General features: G+C 44.0%; 1 protein-coding gene across 3 annotated transcripts in view; it reads left to right on the top strand.

Annotated features, from left to right (window-relative positions):
- Nhsl2 (NHS like 2) overlaps window positions 1-26,774 on the top strand; it is a 272,876-nt gene that overhangs the window by 177,131 nt on the left and 68,971 nt on the right. The window contains exon 1 of one of the 3 annotated variants that reach the window (XM_077793882.1): window positions 9,137-9,203. The exons of the other annotated variants lie outside the window; for them this stretch is intronic. Within the exon in view, the coding sequence (XP_077650008.1) occupies window positions 9,137-9,203 (67 nt within the window). Of the gene's footprint in view, window positions 1-9,136; window positions 9,204-26,774 lie in introns of those variants that run through there. 3 annotated transcript variants of the gene reach the window in all.

Raw genomic sequence — 26,774 nt, forward strand, 5'->3', positions numbered from 1 at the left:
CTTTCCATTTCTCAAAGATACTGATGTTCTGCTTCTCGACTCATGGACTTTACACTTTCTGTTCTCGCTGCTGGCTCCTTCTGCTCAGTTTTCACTCAGAGATACCTTCTCCAACCAGTCAACCAAACTTGCTCCTCACACCTCCTTGGCCCTCAATAGCATATCACCATGCTGATTTCCTTCCTAGCACTTCTCACACTGATTTCCTTTCTAGCATTTCTCACTTGCTTTGCTTACCCCAGCCTACTTCCTATTTCCCAAATGGCCCTGCCCTTCCTGACCTTTGGAGGCATGTGCATTACCAAACCTGGGAGGGTTTCCTTTGCAAGTCTCTAGCCCTGCCTTGATTGTTTGCATATTTGGTTACAGTTTGTCTCCTCTGCTTGGATTGTAAATTCTGTACTTCTGCTTCATTTATCTTTTTACACTTCCCAGTGCCCAGCACAGTGCCTAGGTATAATAGGATCAATAAAATCTGTTGAATGAATAAATGAGACAGGCAGAGCATTGAGAACAAAGCCTGAAAGATAATAGAGCACAATATATGTTTATCCCTTTCTTTTTGACTCCTATCATTTGGCTATAATGCACTGGGATTTTTTTCTGGACCTGTGGCCTCCAAAGCAAAGGATGCATCATTTACCAGGGTGCAGAAAAAAATATTAGAATTTCTATTAACACTCATTTTTATCACATCTTATTTTCATGTTTGTGTTTTATAATTTATAAAACTGATAGCACATTATTCCATGTCTCTACTTTATAAATACACATATTTTAGAATATAGGCTCAAAAAATACTTGGAGACCAGAGGCAAACAGGAAGACTGTTGGCAAAATGTAGCCTCCAGGTAGATTGATTTGGGCTAGCAAAGAGATTTCTTGGATTGGCAGTTGAGTGCCTTGGGAACTGAGTTGGGGCTGGGTAGTAGGCAGATTCCACATCTCCCCAACTCCTTATTGCTACCTTGACCGACTTCATAAATTCTCTGTTGTTCTTGACCTTCAGAGGCATGTGCATTTCCAAACACTGGAGGGTCTCTTGTGCAGACATCTAGAGAACCTTCTACGCTGGACCTTGGTGCTGGTCTGTCTCCAGGGGCAAGTGTGTGGTAAACACTGAAACCTGGAAGCTTGAGGTAACCAGAAAGGTGCCTGGAATAAAATGGGTGCTCAGATCACCTGAGAATGTACTTGTTGACTCATTTCAGTTCATTAGAAAACCCTTGAGCCAATAGGAGCCTCAGGGAGCAATTGGGTTCATAAGTTTCACTGCCCAGATAGAAACTAAATGGAGCTTGGAAAGGCCAGGATCCACCCAAGGTTATGAAGCATCCAGCAAGCAGTCTTTCCCTCCTGCCTGCCTCTGCTTAGCCTCTGGGATAGATGCTTGTTTCTGATCTAGACCTTGGCGGGATACACCCCCTTGGCTTTGAACTTGGCTTGCTACTCATAGTGCCAGCTCTCAGAAGGTACTCTTTCTTACTAAGAGCCAAAAAAATAAAATATGTCCCAATTCTATATCACAATTCTATAACCTCCTGCCTCTTACAAACCCACTTTATACATACCTGCACCTACCCCTTCTCTGGATATTAATAACATCAGTGCCCTTCTTGTCACTTTGGTTTCAAATACAAAATGTTCAACTTCTCTTGAGTGAAGATTTCTAGGTGTCAGACATCTTTTTAAATGTAATTATTGTGTGTGTGTGTGGTACCAAGCATCAAACCCAAGGGCACTTAACCATTGAGCCACACCCTGAGCCCTTTATTTTATTTTAAAAAAATGTTTTTAGTTGTAGATGGACACAATAACTTTATTTTATTTATTTGTTTTTATGTGGTGCTGAGGATCGAACCAGTGCCTCACATGTACTAGGCAAGTGCTCTACCACTGAGTGACAACCCCAGCATCCCCATCCCTTTATTTTTTTATTTTTTAAATATTTTTAGTTCTCAATGGATCTTTTATGTAATATATTTATTTACATGTAGTGCTGAGGATCAAACCCAGGGCCTCACACATACCAGACAAGTGTTCTACCACTGAGCCCCAACACCAGCCCCTATTCTTTGAGACAAGATTTCAATAAGTTGCTTAGGGAAGTTGCTGAGGCTGGCTTTGAACTTGTCATTTTCCTGCATCAGCCTACCAAACCACTGGGATTACAGGGGTGCGTCACTGTGCCCAGCAATTTTAAATGTATTTTTATGGGCAAATGATATATATATACCAAAAATGGCACACAATGATGAATGATCAGAATCTACACATCCATGTACTGCCCCCCCCAGGTCAAAGAGCGACCATGACCAACTGGGATGACAAAAGCCCTTTTCAAAGCAGTTTTTAACTACCATTACAGCTCTTCCCTCCAGTAGTCCTATAACAAAAGACAAACATAGTGTAATCTAATTTACACATACCAAATTATTTTTCTTTAAGCCAACTCATTTAATTCTGCCTCAAATATTCAAGAAATTAAACTTTTCATGCACTTGGCTTTTTCTTCTAGTTGTGATTATAGTCTAATATGCATTAGAATAAATATATAACTGTAAAGCTTAAAATTATCATCTAGTATCTCTAAAGTTCTTCCTCATACTATCAGCTAGTACCACTAGCAAAATGTATACCACATTTTGGGAAACACTGTACTGTGAGAATTGTCACAAGGGGTAGGCCATTTGCTTTTAGGAATATATAAAAGACTTTGAGCCAGACCCAGAGGCATATGCAGTAGACCTGAAATCAATGGAGAGGATATGGCCATGTAGAGATGAGTTCAGTTCTTGCTCCAAGGCTCCAAGAAAGCATCATAGAGAAAGGGATATTTGGGAGAGTCTTTTTTATTTTTATCTTTTGCAGTATTAAGAATTGAACCCAGGATTTCTACCACTGAGCTATATCCCCCACCCTTTTCTTAAATATTTTTATTTATTTTTTATTTTTAAAATTTATTTTATTTTTAATGTTTTCATTAGTGCATTATAGTATACATAATAGTGGAATTAATTTTTACATAATTAAACATGCATGGAATATACTTTGCTCCTCTTGAATACCTAGCATTTTTCCTTTCCCTTCCCTCCTCCCTCCCCCTGTTTCCTGTATTCTTCCTTTTACTCATTTATGTTTTTTAATTGGAATTTTATACACATACACACATACACACACATAAAGATGGAATTCACAGTGATATATTCACATGTGCAAATAGCATAATTTAGTCAGTTTCATTCCATAATTCCTCTCTTTTCCCATTCCTCTGCCCTCCCACTTTAACCCTTTCCACTAATCCACTGTTTTCCTTTCTGGTCTCATGAGATTCCCCACCCACACCCCCTCCCCTTTTTTTAACCTTACCTCTAGCTTCCACATATGAGAGAAAACAGTCAACCTTGACTTTGAGTCTGGTTTATTAAATATTTTATTTAAAGGGTCTTGCTAACTTGTTTAGAGCCTTGCTAAATTGCTGAGGCTGGCTTTGAATTTACAGTCCTCCTACCTTGGCCTCCAGAGCCTCTGGGATTACAGGCATGTGCCACCATGCCTGACTGTTTTGGGTTTTGTTGCTGTTGTTTTTTTGCTGAAACTTTTTGGAAAAACATTATAATCAAAAGTTGTAGCTGAGCTGGGTGCAGTGGTACATGCCTGTAATCCCAGTGGCTCAGGAGGCTGAGGCAGGATGATTGCGAGTTCAAAAACAGCCTTGGCCATCGTGAGGCACTAAGCAACTTAGTGAGACCCTGTCTCTAAATAAAATACAAAATAGAGCTGGGGATGTGGCTCAGTAGTCGAATGCCCCTTAGTTCATTCCCAGGTACCCTCCCCCAAAAAGTTTTAGACCCCATATTTTATGCCCTGATGTCTCTTTTACACTTTTATGAATGTAGGTTCACTTGGACATCTTTTTCCTAAAGAACCCAGCTTCACCACAGTGGAAGACTTTCTTTGAATGGGATTCTTTCTTCTGAATCAATTTCTACAACTCTGCCCAGAAGTGGCAGCAGCTTCTTCATTGGCAGACACAGCCTTTCCAGCAATTTTTATACTTTTTAGTCCAAAACTATTCCTGAATCTGTGTAACCATCCCTTACTTGCAATAAATTGCTTGGTGTTACACTTTTCAGGAGATCCCTTGCTGAAGTCTTCATATAAGCTCAATGCTTTCTGGCACTACATATACAGAAATTAGAACATGTTTTCTGTTCATGATTTCCACCCACAAATTTAATTCCTTTCACATGAATTTCTTCTTACTCTGTGGCCATGGAGCACACACCTGTAATCCCAGATATTCAGGAGGCTGAGGCAAGATAAATTCAAAGTCAGTCTCAGTAATTTAGCAAGGCCCTAAGCAACTTAGTGAGACCTTGTCTCAAGATAAAATTAAACAGACAAATAAATAAATAAAGGGACTGGAGATGTGGTTCAGTGGTTGAATGCCCCTAGATTAAATCCCTAGCACCAAAAAAAAACAATTTCTTCTTCTTCATTTACAGTTTTATGGATAAATTTGTTATTATTGTAGGGCTTAGCAACCTCAGCCTTCAACAAACTTTTTACCTTTTCACTTAAAGGAAGCACTTTCAGTTTCTCTTTAACATTTTCAAATTGCCAACATTTTCAAATTACCAACATTACTACTCTTGTGCTTTGGGGCCATTATTAAGTAAAATGAGAATTACTTGAACATGAGCACTGTGATACTATGACAGTTGATCTGATAACTGAGATGGCTAATAGGTGACTAACAGAGCATACAACCTGGATACATTGGACTTATGTCACTGATGCAGTGGATTAGGATAGTGTAAGATTTCATTATGCTACTCAGAATCTGAGGTACAATCTAAAATTTATGAATAGCTTATTTCTAGATTTTTCCACTTAATCTTTCTGAACCTTGGTTGATCACAGGTAACAAAAACTTCACAAAGCAAGACTATAGATGGTGCAGGGGGAAACTACTGTAGCTTACAAGTTATGCATTTTTATCCTATTCTTAGTATATAGAGGAAGGAAAATTGAGGCTGGGGATGTTAAATAATTAGTGCAAAAGTTTCCACAGGTAGAAATGGCAGAATGAGGATCTGAATTCAGGTTTCTCTGACTACAAAGCCTTTCCCTGATCACTTTACCATAATGATAAATCACAGGGATGAGATAAGAATAGAATGGGGAGCCCAGATTGAGTGGGCAGAGGAATATGTTTCCAGGAAAAGAGAGAAGGTTAGGAGGTAAAATGGTGCTAGTTCTGAGTATGGACTAGAGATCAGTGTAAGGTTCCAAACAGTAGGGTGATGATTTAGTTTAAGTTTGTAGAGCTGGCTGCTATGTGATGAACAGATTATAGGATGAAGGAATAGAAGCAAGGAGTCCATTTAAGAAGATGTTCATTGCATAGTCCAGGGGAGAGAAAATGGTGGCTGGGACCAGGGTGACAGAAGTGGAAGTGAAAGTAAGAAGTGCTCGTATTTGACAGTTCTAAAGGACAATTTTCAGGGCTCACTGAATGGATGGGGAGGGGGCAAAGACAGTGTTAAAGATGTCTCAAAGCATTCCCTATCTACTTCAGATGATAAAGAGGGATGTGCTGGGAGAAAGAACTGAATTTGCAAGTAGGTAGACAGTGGTCCTATGTCTCAGCTTTCTGTAACTATAATGGCATACCTGAGATAATTAACATATAAAGAGAAACAGTTTATTTCATCTCTCAGTTTAGGAAATTCTAGTCCATGATTTAGTGTCCCTATTGCTTTTGGACCTGTGACAAGGCAGAACACTTCATGGCAGGAGGAGTGCATGGTAGAGCAAAACCACTCACCTCATGGCCAGAAAGTGAAAGAAAGAGAAGGAGATAAGGTTTCTGCAATCCTCTTTAAGGACATGTGTCCAATGACTTGAGGACCTCCCACTAGGTCCCACTTTCAGAAGGTTCCATTACCTCAGAAGCTTTTGACACATGGAGATCAATCATTTAACACATGGCCTTGGTGGGTGGTGGACATTTGAGATCCAAAATAGCAGGTTCAAATGCTGTCTGCCTCATGTACTAGTTGGGTTCATTTAGTCAAGAAGGGGCTTGTGTGACCCCCATTGACAAACAAAGCACAGAGCTGAGAAAAACTGCGAAAGTATTTACTGACATTGATGCTTGAGAAAACAAAGCTCCAGGGACAAGGAGAGGGGTTATCAGAGCTCCAGTATGGCTTATAGAAAGGAAGAGGCAAGAATGTGGGAAATGAAGTACCAAATCCCTATATGAGAAGAGGAGAGAGGAATGATGAGATAAAGAGGATGCAGGGAGAAAAGCCTGCTATTCTCTTGGTTTTTTTTCTCAGCAAACAACTTGCGCATATGTAAAAGACCAATGATAGAAGTCAATGGGGACCTTGGCTAAGCTGCCTCCCCTTTCTTAGCCTCTATTTGGGTATCTGTAGGGTGGATTTGACTAATATCTGTTGAACAGGGCTGTTGAAAGAAGGATCTGCAATGAAGGTTTTAAAAGTGTTTTGAAGGTCTGGAGGTATAGCTCAGTGCTTATCTTGCATGTACAAGGCCCTGGGTTCAATTCCCATCATTGAAAAAAAAATAACTTTGAGGATGGCTTCTGTTGTAGTAGTCCTGGTCATGCATTCAACTTCTTTTTTTTTCTGCATATGAGATGAGGAATGAGCTAATGGTCACAACCTGAATATACCTGGGCACTGAGTATACATGTATATTCAGGTTGTAACCATTCACTCATTCCTTATCTCTGCCCACCCATCTCCTTACTCCCCAAACACTTCCATTATCTGCCTATTCCTATTCAAGCTTCCTCACCTGGTCCCTGTAAATGTAATCCAGGGTCCCAACTGTACATCCTCATTGAATGTGATTCTGTTTTGACTTTCAGGATGTCCTACACATTCTATATTCATCGTAGGATGTCATAGCTCTGTCTTTTCCAGTAATTGTAAGCTTTTTTTCAGTCTATGTTTATAACCTTAAACCTACCAAGACACATATCCAGGACTTATCACAAGTGGATAAGAGTACAAGGACCAAATAATCCCCAAACTTCAGTTATTTGTTTGTCACCTTTGAGGTTTTTGCCATGTTCACTAATCTATGATTTTTACCACATTCATAAATCTCTTTTTCCTAAGACTTCACTCCTAGCCTTTCCCATTTCCTCAGATATTATTATTTCCTAAGTCCTCTTTTCTGGCCTCAAGTTGGTCTCCCTAGAGGCATCCTGCCACATTCCACAGTGAGCTAAAAAGCCCATGTGAAGGTCACGCCATCCTGTGATTTCTGTGTATAATTATGTCTCTTTTGCTAGGCTAGGAGAGCTTGATGTAATAGTTTGACGGACGTTTATAGAATTGTTGAAAGAAACTGAAGAGACCCTTGAAAGCTAGGGGCTCAGCAGGAGGGTTCCTAGTAAGAGTAACATTCTCTGTAGTTACTATTATGCCCTTCCCCTTTCTGTTTCTGGCTAACTCTTCTCCATTCTGCATGACTCAGTCCCAAGTGTCACTTCCTCTGGGAAGTATCTCCAGCCCATTCAGACTGAAGTTTTTCTCTGATACTCCCTGAACATTGTTGATCCTTCTCTGAATTGTCATGATCTGTGGATGTGTTGGTCACCCCTCCTAGATGGTAACTTACACCTCTTTTCCCCAACACTAGTACAGAGCCTGGCTAAGAAGATCCCTGGGAACTGTTGACAGAATTACTACATGACTGGGTGGGTGAGCTTGTGGATGGATGGCCAGATGGAACTCACTTTAGATCTCTTGCCCCAAAGTCAGAAAGCTCTGCTTCAGTCTGCCAGGCTGAAGTTCTAGCTGGACACACAGCTGTGTTTTATGGCTATGGCTATGACAGACATCCCCTGTCCTCATGAGTGCGAGTCTAATGACATCAGCACTGAGCAGTGCCAGACTCGCCTGAGTAAATGAAGTCACTTAAGGCTGTCTAGCTTGGGCAGAGTTGATTCCAAGAGCTGTAGCTCTTGTTCACTGCCACGTTGTTGGAGCTAGAATAGGCTGCTGAGCCAGCACCACCTGCCCCTTGTCACTTATCCCGCAGGGCTGCAGCACGAGTGGCAAGCAGCTGCGTGTGCGCGAGAACGAGAGTGCGCATGCGCATGGATTTACTGTGGGACTTGGAAGAAGCTCTCTCATTGGCTGCTGAGGGTCCCAGTTTCAGTCTGTGAATCTCTGGGCTGCTAGCTCTTCCCTCCCCTGGGAAGGCAAGGCAGGCAAGGGAGGGGAGAGTGGAGTGAGGCTTCAGGTGTGTCTGACAAGAAAGCAGGTACGCGCATTGGGCGTTCCTGAGGCATTTTGCTGTGCTAGTTCCAAACCTGCAGCCTGGCAGCCTTGTGCTCTGCCCAAATTTCTCCAGGTTTCTATCAGGACCAGAGCCCAGAGCCCATTGGCAGCTGTCACTTACAGAACTGGATCCGTCCCCCAGTGGAACAGGGAGCTGTGTCACTTAGAATTCCTGGGTAGCACATTCCTTCACTGGTCCCTGTCACACTCCCGGATTAGGCTCTGTTATTGGCCCCTCGCTCCTCCAAGCTTCTGCAGACCGAGCGAGGGAGCGGCGGCAGGAATGACAGCGCTGAGAGCAGAGGCAGCCAGGGACGGTGAGGGCGGGCAATTCAGATCGTGGAGGGTGCCCAGGCTGGCTCTGCTTGCAGAGGCATATGAGGAGGGGTCTACACTCCGGGCTCGCTAGGGTTCCTTTTGGAACCTGGGCTGCTCGACCTGAGTGAAGCACTGAGGGGGGGGGAGGGGAAAAGGGAGGGGAAGAGAGAAAGGGGGGGGGGAGAGAGAGACTGACTGAGAGACTGACTGAATGACTGACTGAGAGAAGCTCCTAGCAGGCTTTAGTCCAAGGGAGAGGGTCAGGTCTGGACAATTCTGAGGCAGTGGCACAAGTAGGATTTAGAAAAGCCATGTGTGAGAGAAGCAAAGCTGAGGTGATGTAAGCACCTGGGGAGGAGCACAGGCGGAGGAGGAGGAGGAGGAGGAGGAGGAGGAGGAGGAGGAAAAAGAGGAGGAGGAGGAGGAGGAGGAGGAGGAGGAGGTGGCGGCGCCGGCGGCAGCCGCGGTAGCTGCCAGTCCAGAACAGAATGATGGGCAACTCTCACCACAAGCAACCGAGGAGTAAGAGCCAAAGCAGGATGCATTCAGCAACAGGTACTCTCTTCCTTTCCCTCCTTTTTTCTGGGGCTCCTTCAGCCAGGGCCTCCCCCCACCCACCTCGCTGCTGCCGCGCTGCAGGGCCCCTGACCCTTGGCGCGACTTGCAGGGGCTGGCAGGGGGCGGGGAGAAAGTCTGAGGGAGATGCGGTGAACTCCCAGCTCCCCTGCTCCCGTGCCAGGCTGAATTGCATAAGTCTGAGCTCCCTGAGCTGGCAGGAGCTGGCTCCTTCTCCAGCAACCCCGTGTAGCCTCTGGAGGGTGGCTGGAGTATCTGGGAAGTGAGCAACGTGCCAATGACTGAAGTTTATCGCTAGGACTGTGATTTCTCCCTGGATCCAGTAGGCAGAGTCTTGGAACCATGCATGGCTTATCCTTTACAAGCCTCCTTTGTTATTCAAACCTTCGCCTCCCTGCAGCCCCCATGCTCGCCCCGCACTTGTACACCTACACCTCTCCTGGCTCTTTACATCCTATGCTGCATGCACAGAATGATCCAGACAAATTCGTTTCTTGCTGTGTAATGCCCTGCCCCCCATCTCCCTGCCCCAGCCCTGGCAGAGCTCTTCTCACTGCATGGACAAGAGCATTGGCCAGCCTTGAGTTTTTTGCCCTCCTACCCCTTGATATATTCTGCTTTGCCCCTTGGGCCCCTTCAGACATGGGCTCAAGGGTGCTGACATAGTTTTCCCCAACAACTTCTTCCTGGATGCTCACAGTTGGGAAATTGGGGTCTGAAGACAACTTTTCTTAGTTCACCTTTGTAAGGTGGTGCAAGAAGGACATGGTAGCAACTTCACTTGTTCCATTCACCCTGGCACCTACCTCTTGGCCCTCAGAAGCACCTTTGATTGCTACCTGGGGTCAGGCCTCATGTACTAGATCAGTGCACTTTCTCTCCATGCTCCCCTTCCTCTTCCATGGTGTTCTCTCTTCTCAGAGGCCTTCCTCACACAGAGTCCTGGAGAAACCCAGAATTCCTTTTCTGATCATTTGGGAAATTCTCATTCACCACTGAGGCCAGTGGAAAGGAAGGAAAAGTTTTGCCAAGTTTAACTCAAGTTTATCATAAGAAAGCAATAAATGAATTGGTGTTTTGCTGAAAGCATGCCATGCTCAGGTCCCAAGGGTTGCCTCTGCTTCTTCTTGGGGACTCAGCTGGACATGCACTTGAGAGCAGTTGTCTAGAGCCAACCAGTCCTGGGGTAGGGGGCATCACATGGTGTCAGGGAGAAGGAAACTACAGGAAATTCACTTTGGGATGTGCTGGCAGACTGGGTAACAACTGCTGGGGGTCCACCTGTCAGAACACAGCTTTGTTTGGCTTCCTGAGTGGGCTGAATTTGGGTTCCTGTGGTAGACTGAACCAAGGACAGATTCTGATGAAGTTTCTTTGGACTCTTGGGGGAACACACTCCTCTAAAGCCAATATTAGTAGGTAAATGGTACCTCATAACATCCTGCTTCTCTGCCAGGGAACTGGAGGCTTCAAGCCTTACTGGTGTTACCCAGCGATGCTCTTTGCAGCCTTATCTGGGAACTTGAGGATAACTTTCCACATACTTGCTGGTGTGGCAGCTTGGGACAGTCATTGGCTGTTGCCATTTCTTAGAAGTTGCTTTGTATCTTCAATGGCAGCTCCAACCTAAAGTCATCCTGGAGGCAGCAGCTATGGGAACAGTCTCTGGTAGCAGGAAGACGTGGCCTCATGACCACTTCTCCTTTCCTGTCCCTTCCATCTCCTGGCCTTCACCCCCAGCACAATGTCTTCTCTATCACATCCCTAGGCAGTCCCAGAGTCCCTAGTAGAGCACTCACTCCCACTGAACTAACTTAGAGAAAAACAATGGTTATCCTCCTACCTACCAACTGCCCATAGGATGGTCAAAGATGGAAGATAAACAAGGTATGGTGGCACATGTCTGTAATTCAGCTAATCAGGATTCTGAAACAGGAGGATATTGAGTTCTATGCCAACCTGAGCAACTTAGACCTTGTCTAAAAATAAAAATAAAATAAAAAGTGCTAAAGATGCAATTCAATGGTAGAGTGCCTGCCTAGTGTGCACAAGGCTCTGGGTTTGATCTCCAGCACCAGGAGCAGGGGCTGGGGGTGGAAGGGAGGGGCAACCACTGGAAATAATCAGCTCATGGTCTCAAGGAGAGAGTGACCCTGACTATGGGATATATTTCTGTCCTGCAGTAACTAGGAAAGGCTTTGTGGATGAAGAAGCATTTCTTCCTTTGCCCACCCTTTTATGCAAATATCCTTTCCTCAGAGTTCTCTTAGGCTTGTGACTTTTCTCTATCCCCTCTCCCTTAGCAGTGCAGGCCACACCTGAGGAGACTACCTCTATAGGCATGGCCTCCAGATCTCTCATTGCTGCTCAGACTAACATGGCCAACTTCTCCATCTCCACCTGAATGCCCCACAAGTATCTCCCACTAAACTGAGCAAATCCTGTCCCCTTTCTCTCTTCCATTTTCTTTTAACAGCACTACTATTTTTCTAGTAACCCAGACTAGGAACTTGGGAATCATGTTCACTTCTCTCTCTCCCTCACCTCACACCTACAATTTTAACTCATTCCTTTACCCAGCCATTTATTCATATGACAGTTATTGAGACTCCCTCTGAGACACAGTTACTCCTCTTCTTATTCCACTGCCAGCATCTGAGTTGAGACCTTTATCCACTCTTGCTTATTCTTAAACTGGCTCCTTGCCCCCACATTTGTCCTTCTAGCCATGCCTAATACAGCAACCAATGATCTCCCCGGCACACTCTTGCTGTGAACCCAAGCCCTGTTAATTTGGGTCTAGTGGGTCGAGATTGTTTCCCAGGTATGGAGTGGATCCCAGGAGGCCCAGAAGATCACTGTAAGTGGTAGAGAGAAAACTCTTCTTACCTTTTAAGGTTCTGTTATATTAATACATATTTTAAAAATATAGCTAGTATATCAAATATACAGATTCTCATATATATTTTTTATTAGGAAAAGGTTAAATGTTTTTAAAGTCTTTTTGAATAAAATAATTAAATAGATAGTAGTACATGTGGTACATGAGAATGGCAAAGGTTGAAAAACTGAAACAACAGTGCTTGAGGTTTGAGAAGTACCAATTACTAAGGTAAAGTGGGTGTTCCTTAATCATTTTTAGAGACCTGTGACCAGACTCTGCCTAATTCTCCAGCCTCACTTGCTATCACATCTCACCTTGAAATGGATAGTCTAGCCATATTGAATGACTTGTGGTTCTCCAAAATTCCCCATTCTACATTTCCATGCCTGAAGCACCTCCCCCAAAATGCATCTCCTCCTGGCAATTTCCTATTCATTCTTTAAAACCCTTATCCAATGTCACATCTTCTCTTCCATAACTGACCTCCTTCCTCCATACAAAATTAATGAACAGAGTCCATCACTCCTTCTTCTGTTCTAATCTGGTACCTTTTATATAATTTTATCAGTGCTGATATTGTCATTTTTGTAGTTATTATTGAATGTTTATCTCCTCTAGGAAAACATGAGCTTTTCAAAGACTGCAACTTGAAAGGGTGGGGAAAATGAAAGAGTTGGAAAGAGCCTTTAACCAGAACTCAGAAGGCTTGGCTTCTGGTCTCTCTTGCCTGTGAACCTGCAGGGAGAATCTTAGGCAAGTCATTTACCTGTTTGACCGCCATCCTTTGGCTATAAAAAGCTAGGGATCCTTAGGCAGGTTCCTTGGCATGATTGCAGAATGTTGGGAGAATGTAGTGTGAGCTAGCTAGGAAGAAAGTTGAAATTACTTTTCAAGTGAAGAAGAGTGATGATGATTGCAGATGGGGGAAACACTGTGGACCTTTGCCCTGTGTCTGGAGCCAGAAGTGGGCCGGGCATGTTTGAAAAACCACAGGGAGCAGCCACGTGAGCTGAGCCTAGTAATGGTGCAGCTGGATGGGGGTAAACAGCTGCAAACAGCAGGAGGGGGTGGGGGAGGAGGTGGGACAGTTATAGCATGTGAAATCCCAGCAGGGCGACCTTAGAGCACAGGTTGCTTTAAGGCTGGAAAGCCTTATCTGCCAGGCTTAGAAATTGGAATTGATTTCTCACTCACTCTCATAGCCACTTTTACCTCTTGGGTATGTAAATGCAGCCTTGTCGCCCTGTGAATCTGTATGTATTATGGAAGGGGATGTGTGCTAATGTCATTGCCACTATCCAGCATGTGCACAGTTGTGCATATAGGAGCCATCTATTTGAACTAGTATTCCACAGAGAAGAAAAATGGAACCAATATTCGTCACACACCCACACCTATTGCATACCCACACCTTTTTTTTTTTAGTACCAGAGATTGAACTCAGGGCCCCTCAACCACTGAGCCACATCCCCAGCTCTATTTTGTATTTTGTTTATAGACAAGGTCTCACTGAGTTGCTTAGCACCTCGCCATTGCTGAGGCTGGCTTTGAACTCGATAGCCTCCTGTCTCAGCCTCCTGAGCTGCTAGGATTATAGGTATGCACCACTGTGCCCAGCGCATACCCACACTTTTCATCCTCCACTTTACTTACCACTCAGAACAGCCACCAGACAGGGACTATAAATGCCATTTTACAAATGAGAAAACTAAGACTCAGAGGGAGAGCTGCCCCATGATCTGATAACAAGAAAGTTGTGGAGCCAAGATTTGAAGACTAAATCTGTCTGCCTTCCAAGCCTGTGCCTATTGCACCATGCCATGTGCTTTTCAGCATCTTTGCAGCTGTGGAAGGAGTTAGTAACACTGGAGACAGGGTGTGGTGGAAGTAGGGGACCATGACTCTGTTCTGGTATGTTGAGCAAATCTCTATAGCAACTGGGAATGTGATCCCCAGCTTGGTAGAAGTCCCACATATGTCTGTTTGATGGCACATTTGTATTGTTGGAATAATTGAATTCATTGGAGGCTCTGTGTTGAGTCCAGAAGCTAGAGCGGGGGATGCCTGAGCTAGTGAGAAAGTGGAGGGTTCTTGTATTTAAGCCTAAACCTGGTGTTAACAGAGGCTTCAGATCCAGAGAGAACTGGTATCATGCTGATTTCTAACTTCCTCCCCCCCCAAGCAGATGCACCAATACTGTGAGCAAGGTGACCTGTGCTTCAGTATGAAAATGAGTCCCCAGTCTCTTACCCATGTCTAAATAAAATGAAAGAATCACCTCACTGCATTTGCAAGGCATTTTGACAATTGACCTGGCCCTGTCATTGAATTTCTCACCAACTCTTTTTTTTTCTGCAGTACTGGGGATTGAAACCAGTACTCTACTACTGAGCTACATCTACCCAGTCCTTTTTATTTTATCTTTATTTATTTTTATTTAGGTAAGTAATGGAGATTTTTAAAAATTATTTTATTTTTTAGTTATAGATGGACATTATTATTATTATTATTATTATTATTATTATTTTACATGGTGCTGAGGATCGAACCCAATGCCTCACATGTCCTAGGTGAGTGCTCTACCACTGAGCTACAACCCCAGTCCCTGTAGTAATGGAGATTGAACCCAGAGGTATACTACCACAGAACTACATCTGCAGACATTTTAAATTTTATTTTTGAGATAAGATCTTTCCAAGTTGTCCAGGCTGGAATTGAACTTGCAATCCTCCTACCTCAGCCTCCTGAGTCACTGACATTACAGACATGCGCCAACTGTACCTGGTAATTTCATTTTTTAATAGCAATATAATGGAAGCTGAAATGACAGAGAGAAGGAAGTCATTTGGCCCCTATTCTTCTGGGGGCTTTCTTCCTAAAGATATAGCTACTAATCAGATTTAATGAGTCTATTGGAAGTTATGGAAGAAGTTAAAATTCTAGGCCCCCAAATTATTTCCTAGTGTTCCTCCTAGTGTTCCTTACCTCCCACAACTGTCAGTCATGCAGTTAATTGTCCCCTATTCCCCAGGGAACATGTCTTTTTCCTAAAGACATATTTCCTAACCAAACTTAATGAGTCCATTGGAAAGTATAGAAGAAGATAAAATTCTAGACCACCAAACATCCTAAGGGTTGGGGTCAGTCATGATACCCCTATATTTTTTAGGCCAGAACTAGAAGGAGGCTAACAGTGGGTGTACAAAAAATGGAATGGTCACCCTAATGTCAAATTACAGTGGTATGGCTAAGTAAATATGGTATATACAACCTCACTGAAATATGGTGAATGTGTTGAGGATGTGGTTCAGTGGTAGAGCACTCACCTAGCCTGTACAAGGCCCTGGGTTTGATCCCCAGCCACAAAAATCATGAAATATTGATGGAGCCATGTAAGAGCTAGTTATGGAGACTATTGATCAACATGGACAATGCTTATAAGAAAGTATAACATACAAAAGCATAATATAAAACTGTCCCTATGCTGAGCTATACAAATCCTGCATATGGTCAAGAATGGGAAGAGAATTGTGATGAAATAAACTTGATTGATTATGGGTTGCAGGTTTGGTGCATTTTTCTTTCCCTTAGATTTCTATTCATGTAATAATGTTGTTTGTGCAAAGAATAATAAAATAATTAACACAGAATAATTTCACTGGCAAATCATTTTATCAAACAAGTCATATCATTTGCTTGAATCAGGAAATATATTTGAAAGACCTCAATAAAAATTAGGTGTCTTTCAGCCAGGTGCAGTGATGGACCCCTGTAATCCCAGCAACTTGGGAGGCTAAGATAGGAGGATCGCAAATTCAAAGTCAGCATCAGTGATGGCAAGGCATTGAGCAACTCAGTGAGACCCTGTCTCTAATTAAAAAATACAGAATAGGGCTGGGGATGTGGCTCAGTGGTTGAGTACTCCCAAGTTCAAAAACAAAAAAAAAATTAGGTGTCTTACTTTGTGGAAAGAGGGAGCCACAAAGAATGGGGAGATGCAGTGAAATGAGTATAGGGTCTTTGGAGGAAGTTATTTCATTCTTTGTATCCTCAGTTTTCTCATCTGCAGTGTGAGGGTGATAATAACCACAACCACCTTAACAGAGATATGTCAGGAAGAAATGCTCTAGAATACCTACTTTGTTTGTTCATTTGTTATTGAGGTGGGGTCACACTATGTTACTTAGGTTGGTCTTTAACTCCTGGGCTGAAGCTATTCTCCCATCTCAGCTTTTCAAGTTCTGGGACTACAGGTGCACAATACTGCACCTGGCTTGATCCGGGGTATTCTAAAGGAACTTGCAAGGTGTAAAATGCTCCATAGCATAAAGCCTTACTGTAATGTGTATACAAATTCTTTGAAACAAAAGTGCCAGATACTGCTACGGTTTGAATATGGTTTGAGTGTATACCTCAAAGTTTCACGTGCTAAAAGGTCAGTGTGGAGGTGTTGAGGTGGTAGAACCTGTAAGAGGTGAGACCTAGTGGAAGGTGGTGAAGTCACTGGCGAGACACACCCTCAGAAGGGATTAATGTTGCTCTCATGAGACCCTAGTTAGTTCCTATGAGAATCAGTTGTTATAAAAGAGCAAGCCTGGACCCTGAATCCCTCTGGTTTCCTGTCTTGCCATGTGATTTATTCCTGTCGCACATGCTGCCACCATAACAACATCTGCCATGTTGTGATGTAGCTAAGGAGACCCTCACCAGAGGCCAAGCTGATGGGACCACCCAATCTGCTGGACTTTCAGCCTCCAAAACTGTGAGCTAAATAAACCTCTTTTTCTATACATTACTTAGCCTTGAGTATTTGGTATTAGCAACAGCAAAAATGGACTAATGCTGGTAATGTTCAGCACTGCTCCCTCATAGATAACAAAACCAGCCTGAGCCTGTGCTACCAGGTGGCTTCAGGTAGCAGCCACCCTGTCTTCTCTGAGTGTAGGTGCCATTGAAATTTGATAAAGCAAGTGAAGCTTTCTACTTCTAGTCTTGGCTGGGGAATAATCAGGAAAATATTATGTTTTCCTCCTCCTCTGAAATTCTTAACCTCTGTGGAGAGATCAGAATGACTTATTAGGAACATGGTGAAGGCTTCCACTGCTGCTCTGGTTCTCAGTGACTTGGAGCACTTATAAGCCATGTGTTTCTTTAGGCAACTGGCCTAAGAAACTCTTAAAGCTTTCATTGCCTCCTTGGTCAGCATAGGATGATTGTGAGGATGAAGATGCTGCATGGGAAGCATCTGCTATGTAGTAAGCAAGGGGCACTTGTGTTGTGAGCTGCCATGTTATGCCTTAAGACTGTCAGAATGGAAGTGTCTCTAGGGATCACTTGATCTCAACAGGAGTTGAGGAGGATGTGGAGGGACCCTTGGAGGAGCACAGTGTGTTTATATGACCATGACTATCATTATTTTTGTGTCAGCATTGAAAAGTCTTCAATGGAAAAAGCAGACTTTTTGTCTCTATCATGTTGGAACCTAGGTATTTGATTTATTTTATGTGGGGCTGGGGAACCCAGATATTTTAATAAAGGTGAGGCATATGCTTAGAAATCATGAACCTCATTTTATAGCCACACAGAGAACATGTGATATTCCCAAGGTCACCCAGCTACAGAGATTAATGTGGGTAACATTTTGTTGCTGTCCTACAACTACTGCCACCAATGACCCAGAGTTGTCCTTGTAACTTTGGGGATTTTCTCATTACTGTGGTAGAAACCCCCTGGACCACATGGCCATGACTGTGACCGTTACCAACCTGGGAGAAACAGACAGGGTTCTGACATTGCAAAGAGGCCAAGATATGCTTGAAATGACAAAAAAATATATATATCCCTAGTAGGAAGTCCTACACAATAACGGGTGAGTTCCTCATCACCTGTAGGTAGTACCTCCAAATGATCTGAGCTTGTATGACCTTCTAAATGCCATCTGCAGCCCTGAGGAGTAAATGAGCTTAGATGAAACCTTCATTTCTCTCAACAACAGATTTTCTATTCCAAAAATCAGTCTCCTGTCAAGTTCTCCCAGAACACAGATGGAGGGAGGTGTGTGGAGTCCCAGGAGCAGGATGAGACTCCCACTTGCCCCTTGCCATTTGGTTGAAGTGTTATTTGAGTTCTGTTTCTGGCATTGGGGAGGGTGGGCCAGAGCTGCCTCTTTAAATTCCTTCTGTGGCTGGGACAGAGGGGTTGGGTGGTGCTATTCAGGCCTTTTAAGCTTATCTCAAAGATGTGCTGTGACCCCCTTGCCATACAAGAGATAAAAGGTACATGCCATCCCTAGCACAGTGCTTCTTTGAAATATTCCTACCCACCTGCTATGTAAAGCACCTGCTATGTATAAGCAAGGATTGTATGTGAGCTACCTTCATTATCACTGAAGAATCTTAGAGCATTTGGGATTTAGCTCCTGCTTCCAGGACCTGGCTTTGGGATTTTCTGGCTTCCTAGCCTCATTCTTCAAACTTCTGCCCCTGGCCCATGGCAGAACTCTGCTGCTGCTTCTATTTGTTCCCCTACCAGACTCGATAAATCTACCCCTGCATCATGATTATCTTCCTGGATATCTGCCCCAAACTTTAATTCTGTCACCAGTCCCCTCCTCTTCCCTGGGTGGTCCATGGCCTAGCTTGGGGAACAGGTGCTGTCTACTTAGGACAAGGAGCAAAGTTGAAAAGGTTGAGATCTCTTTTGGTGGCCAACCACAGAGCTAAAGGTCGCACTTCTGGGTCTAAGGATCATTCCCACCATCATCTGGCCTCCAACCCCCGCAATAATCAAGTCCATGAAACTTACACCAACTCTTTCTACACCTAGGGACAGTAGTTTACCCAGAGATCAGTAAAAAGAATCCCAAAACTTGAGTTTGAGTGATAAAAGACAAATATTGACTGAGAATCTAATTTGTAGAGTCTTCAAGTCTCAAATAATGTGACTCTGGCTATAAACAATGACAGTTCCCATTACAGTAATAGCAGCCAGCCCCAACCCAGGGGAATCTGGAGTGAGAAGTGGCCTGGGAGAAGGATGACAAACTCAGGCCTAGATGCCAGAGGGCAGAGCCAGTGGGAGACCCAAGCTAAGGATAAGGCCAGCAACATTTTATAATGGAGACCCTCCTGAGCCTTAGGTGGAGACCCAAGATATTGGTCAGAGAGGCAATGGGAGGGACACTAGAAAACACAGGTCAGCTCTAGCAGAGCTGAGCCAGGCAGATATTTCGTAGGTATGAACTCATTCAGTCCATACAACAACTTTATGTTATATGTTATATGTACTTTTATTGTCTCCTAAAAGGGATATATAGATTAGAAACTGTAGATTATATAACTGCTGTATAGCTCACGAAGGCTAAGTAGCTTTCCCAAGGGTACACAAGCAGTAAATGTTAAGGCTGGGATTTGAGCCCAGGCAGTAGGATTCCCAAGGCTGTTGTTTTAGCTTCCATGTTAATCTGACAATGGCAAGAGGTAAAACATTCAGGCTGTCTTTGCCCTCTGCACTATCTGGGCTTTATACTAGATTTCAGTCCCTCCCAAGAATTAGGAATTAGCATAATGATTCTCAACCAGGGGAGATTTAGAATAATATCAATGCCTGTGCCCCACCCTTCAGGAATTTTGGTTTCGCTGGTCTGAGATGAAGTCCAGCATGCAAGGAGCACAGAGAATAGGGTGGAATAGCAGTTTTCACAGAAGTTCCTCAACTTAAAAAAAACCGCACCATCTCTCCCATCCTGACAAACATCTAACTCCCATCCGCAGCTCTGCCTCTCCCTCCAGCTATGGCTCTTTCCTCTCTAACCACAACCAGATTTCCTGAGAGGTGTCTCCAATCCCCTCCCATTTCCCTCCTTAACCTGCTGCAGAATGGCCCCTGTGAAGTCATCTTTGCCAAGGTCACACCCCCACCCCACCCCATCCCTATGTTGCTAAAGTCACTGCTCAGGACCCAGCCTAAACTAACATTCTTGAATGTGATAGGTGATGTTAACCATTTGTTGCCCCTAGAAACTCACCCTATCCTAACCTCAGAAACACAATGCATTTTCCTTGTCAGGAGATTTCACCTCAGTCTTTTTCTGATGGATTTTATATTGTGCCTACAAATGCATTCTAAAGGTGAAAGATCCATATGCCCTGGCCCTGTCCTCAAATAATTGAAAGTCTTATTAATACAGGTGGTTTCCCCCAGGGGAACCCTCAGATTCCTTCCCTCAAGTTGCTTCCCTATCTATCTGTGCCCCTGGCAGAGACAGAAAAGAGCAAAGCTCATGCCGAATCTCCATTCTGTTAGCAAGAACCAGCAATACCTCCCTTCTTATTAGAAGATGGTTACTGGAACACAGGCTCAGCCCCTTGCCCATGCTCATTTCACCAGTATAGTCATTTAGTACTGAGTAACAAAGATTCTGGCATACATAACTTGTTTCTTGGGTCCTTGTCCATCTAAACATACAGAAACAAATTTGAACAAGATATATTTTCAGAGTTTTAAAGCCAGGGACATGCTTTGTGCCCTAACAAATAGACTTTGCTAGAATCTGCAATCCACTGACCAGGGCAGGGGTGGGAGAAGCAGTTGAGGAAGGTCAGCAGGTTGCTTCTCATGTACTGCAGAGCTAAGTTGGACTCCATGTCTCATTGTTTTCTAGCTGTTGGGTCTTTCAAGGACGCTCCCATTCCTTTATAGGCCTCAGTTTTCTCCCCTGTTAAATGGGACCAGTTGTCTTGGCCCATGGATAGCATGATAGGAATGAGATGACCTCTACATGCTGTCAAAAGGCCCTCTCTGAGTGCTGGAGAAATGAAATTGAGTTGCATCCAGCCATAGTTCACAGACTTGTCCCAGGCTAAGAGAGAAAGTGTATATGCAAGAGAGACTTGCAAAAAACAAGGCCTATCTCTGTGCACGACTCTCCTCTGGGAAGGAAGGGGCCTGTGCCGTGACAATAGACTAGGGGCGCTGACTCAGACGGCCAGTTCCTGTTCATTTCCCCTCCCTGCAGGACAGCAGCTGAGCAGGAGGTCAGCCCTCTGTGTGCTGCTCTGACTAGGGCCTTTGGCTGAGAACTTTACCTAGAAAAAGATAAGCCCAACTCACAGATAGCTCCCTTCACTGGTCCCGCTGTGACCAGGGACACAGGAGCAGCGTGGCTGTGGGTGTAGAGTCGGGGGAATCTTACTTTTTTAATTAGGTCTTACTGGGCTGCCCAGGGACAACTTCATCAGGCAGAGGAGCATGTGATTGATGGGATCAAACTGACTCGGCCGGGGTGCTGGGAAACAGACTTCAGGAAGAGTCCCTAGGCACCCCACTGAGGAGCCCAGGGACAGGGTTTGGAACAGCGTAGAGCCCTGTCTCCAGTGTGGACTGGCAACATACTTTTCTGTTGCATGAGGATTGACTGGAAGTGGATTATTGGTTATCCACACTGCTAGGATGGAGAGAGCCGAATCTCTCACCCTCTTCTGGAGTCGGGGAGGTGAGTGTTTGTGGAAGAAGGGTTTCGTGCTCAGCAGAGGGAAGAAGGGAGGAATTGGAGTTCGAGGTAGAGGTGCTTTCTGCAGTCAGAGCTGTGGGACAGCAGCCTGGGCTGTCTTGGGAGGGAGTGGGTCCCTTAGAATTAGAGATATAGTGTATAAAGAGGAGAAGGAGGCCACTTGGCAAAGATGCTGTACAGGAGGTTCACAGCTGGGTGGCTGTGGAGGTAGAGAGGGTGGATATGTTCACATCCCAACACAAATATTTTGGGTCCCTAAAGGGATAATAAAAGTGACTGAGGAATTGTTTGTATATGCATGCATGTGACTATCTCTTACTTTCTGTAAGTCAACAAGGATTCTGTGGCCTTGTCCCACAGATGGATCTTGGTCTGTCTTGGGGTTTTACCTATCTCCTGAACTCCTGCAAATATGCTAAATGTTTTTGCAATCTAGAGGCACAGGAGTAAGGAGTGGCCAGAATGGGGTGCCTATTAATGGTCGTCTCTGCACACAGGTTACTTCCAAGGAACCAAGTGCTTTCTAGTCACAGTTCAAGCCAGACATTCTGGTACTAAGATAGAATGGAGTTCGGGGTCTTCTGCCATACTATGACCCCTCTCTGGATTCTTGTGAAGAGGATAAGCCAGGTTGGGGGAGTCATAACATGACTCAGTTATGTTCCTGGAAATGTGCAGGAAGCTATTATGGTGGCAGAAATAGCCATCAGGACATATTATGAGTCCATACAGTGTCTCTGGGTTTCTAGGTGGTCCTTTATGGCAAGAATATGTTCAAAAGGCAGCTAAAGCCATTTGAAAAGCTGAGTGATGAGATCAAAAACAAAGCCCTGTGATGAGCATATACTGCATGGCATGGAGAAGAATCGGGGGAAAGAAGTATTTAGTCTTCAGGTCTTTGAGATGCTGTCACAAGGTGAAGTGAGTAGATGAAGTCTGAGTGGGGCCTCCGGTGGCAGAGCTGGGGCCTTTACACAAGGAAGAACTTTCTAACAGACTCTACAGGAGGAGGCCTTCAATAGAATGAAAGCTGTGGGTACCTTTGGGCACATTGTCTTTAGTAAAAAGAGCCCGTGAGAAGATAGGGGCATGTGTAAGCCAGCATTTCTCTTCTGAAGGAGAGGGAGACAGAGAGAGGGAAGAAAAGGTAACCCTCACCTGGAATGAAGGCCCAGCCTCACCCTCCATTTCCTCCTTCTACCTTCACAGCTTCTCCTTTGGTTCAGAGACCCTCATCCCTCTCCCTTTCACTGGGCCCCCTGTTCCCACTCTCCAGCACATTCTCCACTATGCAACCAGAGTGAATCTTTAAAAAAACAGACCTAACTGCTCAAAACCCTTTACTGGCCTCCCATCACCCACTGTTAAAAGTCCCAATTTCTTTCTCTTCTCTATTGCCTCCTTTCTACTCTAAAAACAGAGCAGAGATAAGATCGTTTCTCACTCTAATACAACTCTGACATTTCATAAATCTAAGTCCCAGACAACTGGAAAGGGCTATATTTAACCTTCCGTCTTGTAGCTTTTAATGGAGGGACTTGCTGAAGGCACTGCCTTCTAATGCTACAGGAGACTAGAGTCTTGTCCTTGTTGTCTGCTAGGCGAGCCCAGCCACACCTGAAGAGGCCAAACCTGACCTCTCCCTTCCATGTTGTGGTCAGGCTTCTTGGCCAGCCTTCTGTCTCTAGGTGAAGCAGGTCACTGTCCCACACTCCAGAGCATGTCCTCTTAGCTTTCTTTTTTTAAATATTTTTTAGATGTAGATGGACACAATGCCTTTATTTATTTATTTTTATGTGGTGCTGAGGATCGAACTCAGTGCCTCACACATGCTAGGCAAGTGCTCTACAACTGAGCTACAGCTCCAACTCTTAGCTTTCTTATCTACAGATATTTGAAAGACTTTCAAGTCTTCACTGACACCATAGCTGGGATTAGTGGGTAACTTGTGAACACAAGGATAGGATGGACAGGGCCTGCAGGTATGACAGGGCCAGGGAGCAGAGAGAGAAGAAAATGTGTTAAGAGTCTGGTCATGCCACAGAAGGGGGAGAAGAAGTGATGCTGACTGAGGTGGCAGGCCCTGTCATGAGAAGTATTGAATATATTGCCCCATGTGACCCTCACAACAATACTATGAGGTACATACCAGCATTACTCATATTATATTCCAGTGGGATGCTGGGGTTCAGAGCAATTAAGTGACTTATCCAAAGTCATTCTAGCTAGAAAGTGATAGAACTGAGATATAGAACTCAGGCCTCTCATACTGCAGAGCCTACTTGTTTGCCAAGGCCCAGGATGTCCCTGGCTAAATTGACACTGCCCTTTGGAACAGTTCTTATGTCCTAGCCTCCCTTCTTTCTTTGGGTTTCTTTTGTAAACACGAGTGCTCCTGGCATGCTCCTAACATACTGCCCCTAACCTAGGGCCCTGGCCTACCTCAACCTTTGTTAAGGAGCCAGCCCAGTAGTTTGAACTTCTTGATGATGTTTCTGCTTTCAGAACCCATGGACTTGTTTCTCCTGTATTCTCTTCTTTTCAGATTTGCAGATACAACTACTAGTACCAGCACTAAAGCAATGAGCTATACATACTATCCTTTTTTCCATATTGGTCTCCTAGACTGCTAACACTAATCCCTGCTTCTAATGGCCTGGGGCAAATTGTGTTCCAGCTGTAAAATGGCAAAATTGGAGATTCTCTAAGGGCCCTTCCAGTTCCTAAAGATAGGATTTTCAAGGTTCTGCATCTTTGCCCAGCCCTATCCTTATTGGCTTCTCACCTACAGTGTTGGGGTGAGAGTCACAACAGGCACAGAGTTGGAAACCTTCATTGAGCCAAGCAATTCCTCCAGGGCCAGTGGGCAAAGCAAGTGACAGAGTAGTGATAACAGCCATAAATGCAGGGCCCTTTATTATTTACCAACTTTTCACAGTAAGCAGTGGTAGGCAGAGGGACTCCAAGGTGATTTAAATGGTACATGCTACAGCTGTAAAGAACATTGAATTATATAGTGAGAAAATGATTCTCTTTCCAGCTTTCTGATTACATCAAGGAAAAATGCTCAGTATGGTGCTATTCTTCAACCTCTCTAATGCTTCCTTAATCTTCCCTAACCAAACCAGAACAGGTGTCAGGCTCAAAGATATGGACAATTGACAATATTACATAGAATTTAATTATTATTTTATGTTTACATTGTATTTCCTTTTACATTTATTTTCTTTCTTTTGGGGGAGGAGGGGTTACTAGGGATTGAACTCAGAGGCACTCAACCACTGAACCACATCACCAGCCCTATTTTGTATTTTATTTAGAGACAGGGCCTCACTGAGTTGCTTAGTGCCTTGCTGTTGCTGAGGCAGGCTTTATACTTGCACTCCTCCTGCCTCAGCCTCCCAACTCGCTGGGATTACAGGAATGTGCCACTGCAATCCCAGCTCCTTTTACATTTATTTTCTAGATGTGACAAGTGATAGTTCTTTTGCTGTTGTTGTTTGGGTAGTGCTGGGGATTGAACTGGGGGCCTTAGCCTTTGTATATATTCTATCACAGAGCTAAATTCCTAGTCCTTTGTTTTAGTTTTTGATTGCCAAGTAAAATTCTTTAAAAAAAAAAAAACATTTTTAAAAATGTCTTTTGTTGTTGGACACAATACCTTTATTTTATTTATTTATTTTTATATGGTGCTGAGGATTGATCCCAGCACTTTGCATGTGCTAGGTGAGTGCTCTACTGCTGAGCCACAACCCCAGCCCAAATTTCTTTTAATATAAATGCATTTAAGCGAAAAAAAAGAGAGAGATTCATTTAGAGAACAAGATTAAGTGAATAGTAAATAAAATCATTAGTGCCTAACCACCACAAAACTTGTTGAAGTGGAACCAAAATGGCTGAAGTTTGGCCAACACTGGAATGTGCCATTCATTTCACAGATGCTTCCTGAGCACCAAGTTGCTCAGCATGGTATAGAAAGCCCTGCATTGTCTGCCCCTACTACTGTCCCAGACTTTGTTGCCTCCTACTCTCACTAAAACCCAACACACTTCTTTGCTTTCCAGCACACTGTACTCTCTGTCTTGAAAGTTTCTCCCACATCCCTTGGCAGACCATCAAACCCCATCTCATCTTTCAGGACTTACTGGCTCCTCCTCTAGGAAGCCTTCCTTCAATGCTCAGGTAGAGCTCAGTTTAGCAATAGTTCCTTATATCTGTTGTAGCATGTCTCAAATTGCTGGAATTATTTGTTTATAGGCATATATCTTCTACACTTTTAGCTCCAGAACCATTTTGTAGGAAAAACTTAGAGAATAGGGTAGGGATAAAAGTGTAACTCTGAGTGAGACCCATGACAGTGACTGGGCCATGAGGATAGTCTCAACTCCTGGGATCACTTGGAATAGTCTTCCTAAATGCCATGCCAGAGCCTTCATAGGTCACAAACCCAGCTTGGGGACTGCCTTTGAATGATTCTTGCAGGTCACATATAAGAAGTTGATTAGGGTGACTTTGGCATAAACATCTTGAGTCTAATGGAAAGACGCAGTATTGGTTTCAGGGAGAAGTCGAGCTGAAATGCCACTCTAATGACACAGTTTGGCCCAACCCCTTGAGTAACTCTGGAACTAGGTTGAGCTTTCCCATGAGGGGACCAGTTCTTAGATGTAGATTGTTTCCTAGGAGGAAGCACAACTTGGGCAAGGAAGCTCTGTCTGAGCAGGGGGCTAGACATTTCCCAAGGAGGGTTGTCAGCTAGCAGCATTCATTACTGGCTAAGGGAATAAGGCCTCCAATCCTGAAGAGGAGCCTGGGTGACACATCACAGTGTTGCCCACAGGGATCTGGTCAGAGCCCTAGGAGCTTTAGTGCTAGGGAGGTGGTGAGAAGAGAACAACAGTTTGAGGAGGGCAGAGTGTGGCTATCAAGCGTATTGGTGGCTGGCAGGGCCTACTAAATGTAATAATGGCTGGGTATGATATTCCAGTCACTGTGCTTAGAGGATACAGTTGCAAACAATTCGCCAGGAACTTCTGGTAAAACTGGGGCAATAGATATATAGAGAGACTATTCTAGAACAATATAATAAGTGCTACACCTATGAAGTGTACCAAAGACCAGGTTTCCTCAGTATTTTGTTCTTGCTTCTCCCTTG

Source organism: Urocitellus parryii, chromosome X (assembly GCF_045843805.1).
Source record: "Urocitellus parryii isolate mUroPar1 chromosome X, mUroPar1.hap1, whole genome shotgun sequence".
Classification (NCBI taxonomy): Eukaryota; Metazoa; Chordata; class Mammalia; order Rodentia; family Sciuridae; genus Urocitellus; species Urocitellus parryii.